We start from the raw sequence: 12,554 nt of genomic DNA on the forward strand, positions 1-12,554 counted from the left end.
ATTCTCAGGAGCATACTACTGTGCAGATGTGGTCCACCTTGCAGAGGACCTAAAGCTTCTATCTCTCTAGCCCATACCTCTGGTCTTTGCCATGTAATTTTTCCAAAAAGAGAAACCTGAATACAGAAGAGCAGAGTGTTATTTGAGCCAAGAGCTGGTGAAACATCAAGTCAGAATTCTTCCTAGAAATCAGTAGACTAGGACTGTGTTAGCTCATGTTTCATATTACACAAGAGAAAATAAACTGAAAGGTCAGTTGAACAGTTACAGCATTGCCCTTTTCCAAGGTAATCAGCAGAGCATGTACCAAAGACCTGAACAGGAGCGTGACTGGAAAGAGAGAGGCGGATAAAGAGGCTGGCAGCTTAAAGTGCTTGGGACAATACTTGACATTTCCAGGCCTGACCAGATGGGCCATCTCACAGGGCTTACCTTCGGTAACTCTGACTTATTGCATTCAGATGTGTGTCTGTGTGAGCGTTTGTTAGGCAGTCAGATTTTCACTTTGCCAGAAGACTCTAGAAATTTTAATATTGACCATTAATCATACCTCAGTAAACTGTAAGGGCAATATATTATTAATTTGCTTGCAACCAAGAGACAAGGCACAGTGATTAAAATTAATTTCTAGCTGTATTTTTTAAAATTTATTCTAATTAATCTGTTAAGTCAAAATATGTTTACATTAATGGCTTTATAGTAGGTTCTTTAAGTTGTGTCTTTAAACGTGATAGTATTTCCATTATTCTGAATGTAGAATAATATAGTATAAATAAAGGCTTTATTATTAAAAGAAATGAAGAGTTTTAAGGATTTCTAAATGGTACCACTAAATGGACTTTGTCTAGGTTTTTGTTAATTGAATAAGAACATTTCTTTTTCTTTTCTTGATTTTATAGGATTTAGACCTAGAAAGATCTTAGCAATGATCACCCTTGACCCCCTCACATCTATGGCCCAGTGCCAGAATTTAAGAAAGAATATTTAACAAATAATAGCCACTATTTACTTTCGGGATACTATTTTAAATAGTAGCAACTTTTAAAAGATAATAATTATGAATTTACCTCATACTTCCTCCCCCACCAAATACTTAATGATCTCCTTATAACCATAACTTCTCTATGTATTTTATTAATTTGAGACTGAAAGTAGCCAATTTTCATTGCACTTAACTTTAGACTAAGAACAAAACTGTGACTTAATTAGCTTTCATTCCTTCACATCAGAAAATAAGAGACTAACAATTTTTTCTTAAATGTAGACTGAGGATGTGTTTATTAGATTGGTCAGAATGCATTTGATTGTGTTTTAGAGATGGTACAATATGAATAAAATTTAAAAAGATTAAAATTAATAACACAATGTATGCTTGTAATGGGATTAATGTTTAAATTTTATTTTTGTATTAAAATTAGCATAGCAGAACAATTCCAATTTTTTCAAGGTTTTAAGTTTTCTACTTAGAAATTGGAGACTAATGATTTGCTGAAAGTAGTTAATAATTTACAACTAAATGAGATCTTCATTTCTTTTTTTTTTTTAAAAAGAAACATATAACGTGTCATAAAATAATTTATTTTTTGTGGGCTGGTTATATATAAGCACAGCCACCTTGACATCAATGATATTATCATTCCGTTTTATAAATGAGGAAGCAGAAATTCTGAGACTGTTAAGTGAAAATTGAAGGTCAGTTGCTAATGGGACTAGCAATGTAACTCAGTCTTTTATTTGTAAATCTCTTCTTTCTTGTGTAGTACCATGCCTGGCACATAGTAGGTGGTGTATACCCATTAGTCTTAGACTACTTCCATGTATGAAACAACTCATTTAATAGCTAGCTTCAAATCTCATGAACCTAGGCATTGATAAAGATTATAATAGTGGGAAAAGCTGCTTGAGTGAAAAACCACAGACCTGCAGTTTGAGCAGAAGTGAAATGGTGGGAATTAACTGTCTGCAGCTCACTTTTAATCAGTTAGGAGTGGTTTGCACAGAGTAGTTTGCACTCATTTTAAAGAACAGTGAGAGGTTTGTGTTTTCACTCGTGGAAGCAGGTGGTCTCCACTGGGTCATCACATCCCCAGTTTATTATTCACCTGTGCAGATCTATATACATTTGATCTTGGTATGCACCCAAGCTGATGCATTGAATTCTCAAGTGAGAGGATATATCTCCTTTTATAGCTGGTCATTTGGTCACACAAGATATTAAAGAGGAAGAGTGAGGAATTTATCTAAGGACTTCTTCCCATTTTCTGTCTCGTATTAGTCAAAGTTTGTCCTTTGGAGCCTTTATTCTTCTACACATTCATTTTATTTTGCTATGAACTAAATGTTTATATCTATTCAGAATGTAAATGTTGAAACTCTGATCCATAATGTGATGCTATTTGGAGATGGTACCTGTGGGAGGTGATTAATTAGATCACAAGAGCAGCCCTCTCCTGACGTGATCAGTGGCTTTATAAGAAGAGATTGGGGAGTGTTAGCTTGTTTCCTCCCTTCCTGTCTACCACGTCAGGATACAATGAGAATGTGGTCATCGGAAAACAAGGAAGAGTGCCCTCACCAAACGCTGGATCTGCTGGTTCTCAGTCTTGAACTTCGCAGCCTCTAGAACTATAAGAAATAAATGCTTGTTGTTTAAACCATCCAGTCTATGGTAATTTGTTATAACAGTTCAAACTGATCAAGACTTGCAGTATCTGGCCTCTTCAGATAGCTACTTGCAAGCCACAACCTCTATAGGGCCAGTCAAGCAAGTGTACAAAGAGAGCCAGTGGGACCGATAAATCAGGAAGCCACCTATATTATATCTAATATAGTTACAGGAATTATATCTTTTTAATATTCGAATAGTCTATTAATTTTTCTGTTTATCTCATTTCCATCAATCTTATTGAATACATTAATAGTGTATTCATTATTTCACATGAAAGATATTATGCTAAAAAGTTTAGGTACATTATTTCATTTGATTTTCAAAGCAGACTTATAAGGTAAGTTCCATTATTCTTATTTCAGATTAGAAAATTTAGTCACAGTTGGTAAGCAGTAGGATTAGGATTCAAATTCAAACATAATAATAATAATCTTAAACCTAACTCTAACCATTTTATCACCATTGAAAGAATCTGACAGATAATTGGTTCTCACTAAATATTTGTTCATTGAATACTTAACTATGTGCCAGTATTTTACGTACTAGGAAGACATCAGGGTTCAAAATAGATAATTTTCCCAGTCTTTATGGAATTTCAAAGCGAAGAATACCATTTAGTTTAGTTCAAAGGAAAGAATTACATTCAGAATTACCTTCTGTTTTATGATTGTCTTTATCAGTAACTTAGGTAATGCTTTCCTACTCCTTGCTTTCTCTTCTATGGTCTCCCATACATAACAGAGAATATCTTCAAGTTGTGGACTTTATAATGTCTTTTATCTCTATATTCTCAGTGACTAGCATAGTACTGGATATACAGTAGACTCTCAGTAATGCCTGTATAATAAATAGATGGATTTCACTATTCTTTGTCACCTTTGCTCAGTTTCATTTCTACTGTTTTCTGATAGATGAAGTGAAGAGTGTATGCTAAGTTGAATACAGATTGGAAATGCCACTGAAAATTTATGTAGGATTTTGAAAATAGATGCATTTGGTGATTTGATGACATTTACAACATTTTAAAAATAAGAAATAGTTTTCAAAAATAAGAAACCATGTGTACCATGATGTCATTTAAAAAATTCTTTTCATTGCTCACTCTTGTATAACAGGAGGATCTGCCAATATCTGTGCTTAATAGTCTACTTAATAAATACTTTATTAACTTATGGACTCTGCCTAATAAAATTCATCCTTCAAACTGCTCCCTGTAAAACATGTCTCTGATCATACCAGTTATCTCCTCTGTAAAGTTTTTAAGGATTTTATTTTTTATTCCACTTATTATCCAATTGCAGACTGTCTTTTTCATCCCAACTGGCCACTGGAATACTCCACTTTCTCCTGCTCTGACTACACACAGCTAGTCATCATGTCATCAATAAACATCCAATTTTTACACATGTAATGTGCTTCTCTGTCTTTTCTCCAGCTGTCAAAATGTATTACTCATCCTTCAAGATACAGCACAAATGCCAGCTACTCCCTAAAGCCTTCTCCTAATCTCTTCTTCCAGTCAAAATCACTAGTTCCTTCCTGGTCTTGCTCATTCTTCTGTGAACACTTGCTTATCTCAGGCCTATCCTGTCATGAGTTGGACAGTGTTTCCCACTGCACGGATGAACATCTTACAAGAAGGATCTTCTTTTACGTAACTGAATTATTAGCACACAATAAATATGTTTATCCTGCAATAAGTATGTTGGGTATTTTTGTTGAATAATTGCCCTGACTGAGGAACATAAAATACTCACTTTAAAGTCTCGAATGGTTAACCTTCATTTGGCAGCCTTAATATATGAATAATTTTGTATATTTTGGTTATTTTTCACTTAAGAAAGAAAGTTTCTGTGAGACACCTGCAGTCTTTTTAAAGACTGAGTTGGATAGCTTATTTTTTTATTTATTTATTTATTTTTATTATACTTAAAGTTCTAGGGTACATGTGCACAACATGCAGGTTTGTTACATATGTATACATGTGCCATGTTGGTGTGCTGCACTCATTAACTCGTCATTTACATTAGTTATATCTCCTAATGCTATCCTTCCCCCCTCCCCCCACCCAACGACAGGCCCCAGTGTGTGATGTTCCCCTTCCTGTGTCCATGAGTTCTCATTGTTCAATTCCCACCTATGAGTGAGAACATGCGGTGTTTGGTTTTTTTGTCCCTGTGATAGTTTGCTGAGACTGATGGTTTCCAGCTTCATCCATGTCCCTACAAAGGACATGAACTCATCCTTTTTTATGGCTGTATAGTATTCCATGGTGTATATGTGCCACATTTTCTTAATCCAGTCTATCATTGATGGACATCTGGGTTGGCTCCAAGTCTTTGCTATTGTGAATAGTGCTGCAGTGAACATACGTGTACATGTGTCTTTATAGCAACATGATTTATAATCCTTTGGGTATATACCCAGTAATAGGATGGCTGGGTCAAATGGTATTTCTAGTTCTAGATCCTGGAGGAATCGCCACACTGTCTTCCACAATGGTTGAACCAGTTTACAGTCCCACCAACAGTGTAAAAGTGTTCCTATTTCACCATATCCTCTCCAGCACCTGTTGTTTTCTGACTTTTTAATGATTGCCGTTCTAACTGTTTTGAGATGGCATCTCATTGTGGTTTTGATTTGCATTTCTCTGATGGCCAGTGATGATGAGCATTTTTTCATGTGTCTTTTGGCTGCATAAATGTCTTTTGAGAAGTGTCTGTTCATATCCTTCGCCCACTTTTTGATGGGGTTGTTTGTTTTTTTCTTGTAGATTTGTTTGAGTTCATTGTAGATTCTGGATATTAGCCCTTTGTCAGATGAGTAGATTGCAAAAATTTTCTTCCATTCTGTAGGTTGCATGTTTACTCTGATGGTAGTTTCTTTTGCTGTGCGGAAGCTCTTTAGTTTAATTAGATCCCATTTGTCAATTTTGGCTTTTGTTGCCATTGCTTTTGGTGTTTTAGACATGAAGTCCTTGTCCATGCCTATGTCCTGAATGGTATTGCTTAGGTTTTCTTCTAGGATTTTTATGGTTTTAGGTCTAACATTTAAGTCTTTAATCCATTTTGAATTAATTTTTGTATAAAGTGTAAGGAAGGGATCTAGTTTCAGCTTTCTACAAGGCTACAGTAACCAAAACAGCATGGTACTACTGGTACCAAAACAGAGATATAGACCAATGGAACAGAACAGAGCCCTCAGAAATAATACCACACATCTGCAACCATCTGATCTTTGACAAACCTGACAAAAACAAGAAATGGGGAAAGGATTCCCTGTTTAATAAATGGTGCTGGAAAGTTGGAGAGCTTTTTTACCCTTCCAAAAATTTTCAACTCTCTACTCCTTTACCCTATTTTCTCCCTTTTGAGCTATTAAAAATTTCTCTTGAAGTTTTACTTCTGTGCTTTTTCTTGCTTCTAATCCAAGTCTCCCATAGGAAGCAAATGACAAAATCTTAAAAATCAGCTATTAAGAAAGGAGTTTTCCTTGTGTGTTTCTTGGGTTTCTGGCCTGCTCAGAAGCACTTGAGAATGGATTCTATACCCAATACATTTCCAGGTAAGGCATGGTCCATCTCCGCTGACATGTCTCCTGTGTTCACAACCCTGTCTGAAATTAGAGCTTCAGTACTGATCTGGGATGAACCAACCGCCTTCCAGGAGAGCAAAGATTTTAGCTTGTTTCATTTTGTTTTCTTACCTGTCCTACTACTAACTCCCTGCTGCCCCTCCACCCCATGCCAGGCAGTCAAGTCTACTTTATTTTCTTCCAAACTTTCCATAACTCATATATTCAAATCAATTTGGAGTGTATGATATGTGTTAGTGTATTTATGTTTGTATTTTTGTATTCAGGGAAAAAAATGGAAAGCATTCTTAAACACTTTTGGAACTTGAGGGGAAAAATCATAATGTTGCTAATAGCTAATATGTGTTTTACAATCTAAGCAAGTGTAATAAGTAAAAGAAAATTGATAAAGTAAAAAGTACACTATGGTGTTGCCACTTTGAGGGGGAGAAGAAAAGTTCCAGCCACCATTTATTGAATACTGCGGGGAATGCGCCTGCTGTGTTTCATTGATTCCTTACAATCTATGAGGTTCCCCCTAGCCCCCAATTTACATGTTAAAAAAATCAGGAAAAAGGAGATTAAGGGAATTATTCAGAGTCACATATGGTGTGTAACAGAGTCAGGATTTGAACGTGGACTGTTTCTAGAAATAAAGCTAATATCAGCTACCCCTGATTCTCTTAATTGTAAGATTAAATTAATTAAATATAATTAAAGGTTAAATATAATTATAAGGTTAATTAACCTTAAAATTAGCCAGGCATGGTGGTGGGCGCCTGTAGTCCCAGCTACTCGGGAGGCTGAGGTAGGAGAATGGCGTGAACCCGGGAGGCAGAGCTTGCAGTGAGCCGAGATTGTGCCACCGCACTCCAGCCTGGGCGACAGAGCGAGACTCCGTTTCAAAATAATAATAATAATAATAATAATAATAATAATTACTTAAAGAATAAAACAACGTAAATAACTTTCTTTAAAAGTGAAATAAAAATTGACTTTTAATTTGAGATTTAACTTGAAATCTACCTTTTGTGATTAATGATGTGATGTCCTTATTGCTTATTACCTTCTTGACCTTGGACAATTTATGTATTTATGTTTGCCTCTGTCTCTTCCTGTGTAACAGAGGATTTAAAACATTGATATAGAGGTCACATCTGATAATTTTTATAACAGTTCTTTATACAAAATGCTAGTTCCTGTACTAGTTTCATTTTATGTTCTTGGTTACCAAAAATTTGACCTAGTTTTTAAATATCCTCTAAATTCATAGCAAAATATTAAGAGAGATGACTATAGCAGGAGAGGGCACACGCATGATGAGCTTGCTGTATCCTCAGGCATTTTCCTTTTTGAGCCACGATGATTTCAAAGTGCAATGTGTATTTTTGTATCGGAAGCTGTAGGGCTGACCTTGAGGGAAGTCAAGATACTTAGTTAAAGTAATATAATACTATAATCGTGTTTCCACTGAAATTTTACTAAATGGGACGTTTGAAAATACTTTAAGAAACTTTCTGAAAATGGTTATTTTTTAAACTTTACATAAATCTAAAAATTTATCTTAAGGCATTTTACCAACATTGAAAGTAAAATTATTATTACCACATTTGTTTATCCTCCCAACGTTATACCTTTTTGGAAGATCAGTAGTTTTCCTTTTATTATAAGGGTGTATGTGTGTGTATATTTTTTACCCTAAGTTCAGTTTTTGTTTTGTTGATTGTTCCACACTGTTTGATCATTTTATTGCCTGTTATTACTTATGTAATTTAATATGGATTAGCATTTCCATATTCCAAGAAGTACAGCTGACTGATATCGGGAAGAGGTTAAAAACACACACACACACACACACACACACAGAACCTTTTCTCATATGATTCAAAGAGTTTGCATATGGTATTCCATCAGGCCTGCATATCTAGTTTGTTCGTCTAGGTAAGTATTTTAAGTGTTTTGAAACAGTTGCCACTGTTTAAATTAGGAAGAGTTCATAGAAAAATCTGTATTTTTTCATGTTCTTGAATAATTATATGATTGGACAAACTATGCTACGTAGCAATGAGGTGTAACTATTAAATAGAGGCTGTGCTTTTAGATGAGGCTTGTACCTTCCATCTCAACAGTTTCTTTCTGCATTGTTTTCCTTAATTATGTTATCATCAGCTTTGCAATTTTGTTTCTTGTGTGAGGTCAGCTCCTCATATTTATTACACCTGCCTGGCCTGGCTCCTTGGGGTGGTTCAGTTTATGTCCCCTTGAATAAAACTATCTGTGAGACTGGGATTATTTCGGACAGGATTCCATATCAGCACATTTTGCCCTACCTCATTTTTTTTAATGATTGTCATATAATTATCATTTGGATATTCCACAATTATTCACTTAGTTTCCCATTGTTGCAAAGGTGGGTTATTTTCCATGGTTTTGTATTATAAATAATGCCATAAAGAATAAATATTATTGTATACATAGATGTCTTTGCATCTTTGTGTGATGTATATCCAAAGGACAAATTTCTAAAAATAGAGTTACTTACTTGAAGAGTGTGATTTTGAAATTTTCATAGCTGTTGCCAAATTGTTTTCTAATTTATATTTCAACTAAGAGCATTTGAAAATGTCTTTTCTCCTGAACCATATCCCATCCATATAGACTATCATATGTTTCTGGGTCTTTTAGGTGGAAAATTGAATTTTGAAGTTTAGGTTTGCACTTCTTTAGCTATATATGAGTTTGATCATTGTTTCTAATGTTTATTGGCCACTTGTATTTCATTTTCCATGATCTCTTGGACTTACTTATTTTTAAAATATTAAAGTTTATAAATTTGATCTCTCTGGAAGTTATTTTGGTTTTAGAGATCTACTTTTTTATGACAAACTTATAGATTTCAATATTATTGCATAAACCATCCTTTTCTTACTGTTTTGAAATGCCCTTTCATCACATACTGAATTTTTACTTCTGCTTAATACTATTTCAGAAACTCGGTTTTGTTCTATAGATCTATTTCAAATGATTTCAGTTCCTCACATTTTATAAACCTAGTTTTACATACCCAGTAAAATTCCTATGAATATTATATAAAATTATGTTGCTGTTTTAATAATGTGAAAAATTATAGTTTTAGGAAAACTGTACTTCATTTTTTTTAAATGGTAGTTATTTGTTATACGTGATTAGAACAATGCAACAGAGAAAGTAAAAAGAAACCTCACCAAAATAATCCTCACTGATATTAAGGGTATATCATTCTTGATATTTTTATATGCCTATCTTTAGATAGAAGTTTAGAGAAAATGCTTGATAAAAATACTATAATGAGACATGACAAAATAAATGTCTGTTAACTTTAAGCAATGAAACTAAAGTGAAGTGGAAAGATGAAATTATTGGAATTCATATACAACTTTCTTTACCTTAAATAAAGTGTTATTTCTTAAGTGCTCATCTAAGATTAATAAAGAAATTAAAAAGTATAATGATGACAACCTTAAATTTTACTCTGTGTTGAGTGATTCTTTGCTATAAAATTTCATCCCCCTTTCACTCATCTCTTTTTTTAATATAATATTTTCACTTTGTCAGTAGAGATCCTTTTTTCATGATCACATCCAAACAGTTCCACAGTTGTCTAGCTAAGGTTCTATATTTAAGGAGTCAGTTCTTAGACACACTCCTACAATAACTGTTCATTCTTGTATGTGTTTGTTTTTAATTTTTAATTGCCATGTAGAAAAATGGAAAGTAGCTTATTTTTCTTCTAGAATGGTTCATTAGTGTCATTGACTAAAACTCAATTTTAAATTTGACAATATTTAAAAAAAAATCCCTTAGATATGAATAGAAACTTGTCTCCTAGGATATTCCTAGATTACTACTTTTCCTTCTTAGAATTGTGTGGAGTTGGCTTTATCTTTTGGTTTTTAATTAATGTTGCCTTTTTCTGCCTAGTTGCTATAGACTCATTTCTTATATCTTTTGAATTTCAGTTGCTTAAATTGGGATGTATTTTGTGTGTGTTTCCCAAACCTTTCTTAAAACACCGTATGCTCTTTTTAATATGTGGATTTAATTCTTTAGGAGAATTTTCCAGTTTTATATCTTCTGTATTCATTTTATTTGGTTTTATTTTCAGTCAGCAACTATATCCATATTTGGATCATTTTGTTTTGTCTGTGTTGGGTATCTCTTAGGTTCCCTTTAATATATTCAAATTCATTGTTTTTCTTTAATTATTTCAATTCTCAATTATTTATTCATTTAACTAATAATTTGCTATTTTTGCTATACTACATACTCTTTTTTGTTGAGTCTAACTTATTCATCATTATCTATTGATATACTTTATTCCTCCATTTATTTCCTTAAGTCTGCAGTCTTTTACTTTTCATTCTGTTGTCATATAATCTTTCAGCTCTTATTCTTTTGAGTTTATTTTTAATTAAGTTGTATAATGTGAAATATTTGTAAAAAGATCAATTTTCTATGTAGCTAAGTTGAGATGTGGTTCATTATTCTGCATCTCAAATTTTGTATATTCCCTGGATATCCCGTGCCTAGATTCCTGCCGTCTTTCTGGGAAAGCTGCTTACCCCTGAGGGTATGGGGAGGTGTAGAGAAGCTTATTGGCATTGCCTAGTTCATTGTATAGTTCTGGAACTTTCACTTCTGACATAGAGCACCTGCCACTTCTGACACAGAGCACGTGCCACATGGTTTACTTCTCCAGTTTTACCAAGTTCTTCCTAGTTTGTTTCTACTAGATATAGGGGATACTAATGTAAATAGGGTAGTACTTTTTGGTGTACCAGTACCTGATCCAGGGCAACTGGGAGAGGGTCAGGAGCAGGCATGTGCTGTTCTTTGTCCTGCTTAGGAATCTGTGATTTCTTCTCATGGCCACTGGCTTTTGTAGTTTGATATGATGTATGTTCTTGACATGCTTAGTTGCTTTAGGGAAGGAAAAGGCTGCAGGCCAAATCTGGCCCACCACCTGTTTTTGTAAATAAAGTGTTATTGGAACACAGCCACACCCACTCATTAACTTTTTGTCCATGGCCCCTTTCATACTTCAGAGACACCCTTGAGTAGCTGTGACAGAGACCATATGGCTGACAAAGCCTAAAATATTTGCCGTCTGCCCCTTTACAGGAAAAGTTTGCCAAACCCTGCAGTAGGCTAATTTTATTTTTCTTGCTGAATTTTGACTGTGTTATTTCATTTTCCTAGGAATCAGAGGAGAGAGATGTAGAGATTCTGTTCCATTACACTATCTTGACATGGAAGTTGCTATAATGCTAGTTTTTAAAAAAATTCATGAAATAGCATAACCATCATATTTCCTCTCTCATACCAGTGCTTGAAGTTACAAAAAATGCTAGTTAGATTAGCTCAGTTTATTTTCAATAAGTGATTTTATCCTACCAGGTAACCTCTACTAATAAATGAAATTATTTATATTATTCCTCTTTAATAATGTCTTTTTTTCCCTGAATAAGACTAAAGCAGTTACTTAATTACAGTAGCTTTTCTGGAAGACTATTTGACTTTCTAACTTATTTTCTTTCACACTTCTTCAAAGGTATAAGCAGTTTAGCCAAATTTTGAAGAACATTGGAGAAAACGAAGGTGGTATTGATAAGTTTTCCAGAGGCTATGAATCATTTGGCGTCCACAGATGTGCTGATGGTGGTTTATACTGCAAAGAATGGGCCCCGGGAGCAGAAGGAGTTTTTCTTACTGGAGATTTTAGTAAGTACTTGAAAGCATTGAACTAAATAATAATATCTTATTAACTATTTAATACATATATTTCTTATGTTTCATGTACTTAACCGTATGAACATCAATGATTACAAATAAATATCAGACTTTTCAGATAGAGCCTTAGAATTTATTAAGCTCTTTGTATGGTTCAGCTGTTTCTGTTATAATGTTGTATGTGTATTCTTGAAAGACTTTATGTTCTGTAAAATCATGTACTAGAAATAACAAGGTTTATGAGAAAAATGCTATTAGGAAGACAACTCCAAATTTACTTGACTTTGTTAGCAAGCTCTGACAAAACCAGTAGCAATCCAGGTAAAAATATTGGCATAAAGCTCCACTAGCATTCACACCTGGCTGGCTGGCATCATAGTTCTTGGATCCTCTGTATAGCCTTATACTCTTTTCAGAGTCTTCAATAAAAGTAGATATCTAATCTGGGGGGTAACCTCCATCACTCATTTCTTTTTTTCCTTTACCTTGTTTTAGAACACAATGGGAAATATCTTCTCAGCATTGTCATTTGCACTGTTAACTC

The 12,554-nt window shown here is 34.1% G+C and overlaps 1 protein-coding gene across 1 annotated transcript in view; it reads left to right on the top strand.

Moving 5' to 3' along the window:
• The window catches only part of GBE1 (1,4-alpha-glucan branching enzyme 1), a 277,012-nt gene that overhangs the window by 43,463 nt on the left and 220,995 nt on the right, over positions 1 to 12,554 (top strand). The window contains exon 2 of the mRNA XM_003255144.3: positions 11,832 to 12,001. Coding sequence (XP_003255192.1) covers positions 11,832 to 12,001 — 170 coding nt within the window. The remainder of the gene's footprint in view (positions 1 to 11,831; positions 12,002 to 12,554) is intronic.

The sequence above is a fragment of the Nomascus leucogenys genome, chromosome 21 (genome assembly GCF_006542625.1).
Source record: "Nomascus leucogenys isolate Asia chromosome 21, Asia_NLE_v1, whole genome shotgun sequence".
Taxonomy (NCBI): domain Eukaryota; kingdom Metazoa; phylum Chordata; class Mammalia; order Primates; family Hylobatidae; genus Nomascus; species Nomascus leucogenys.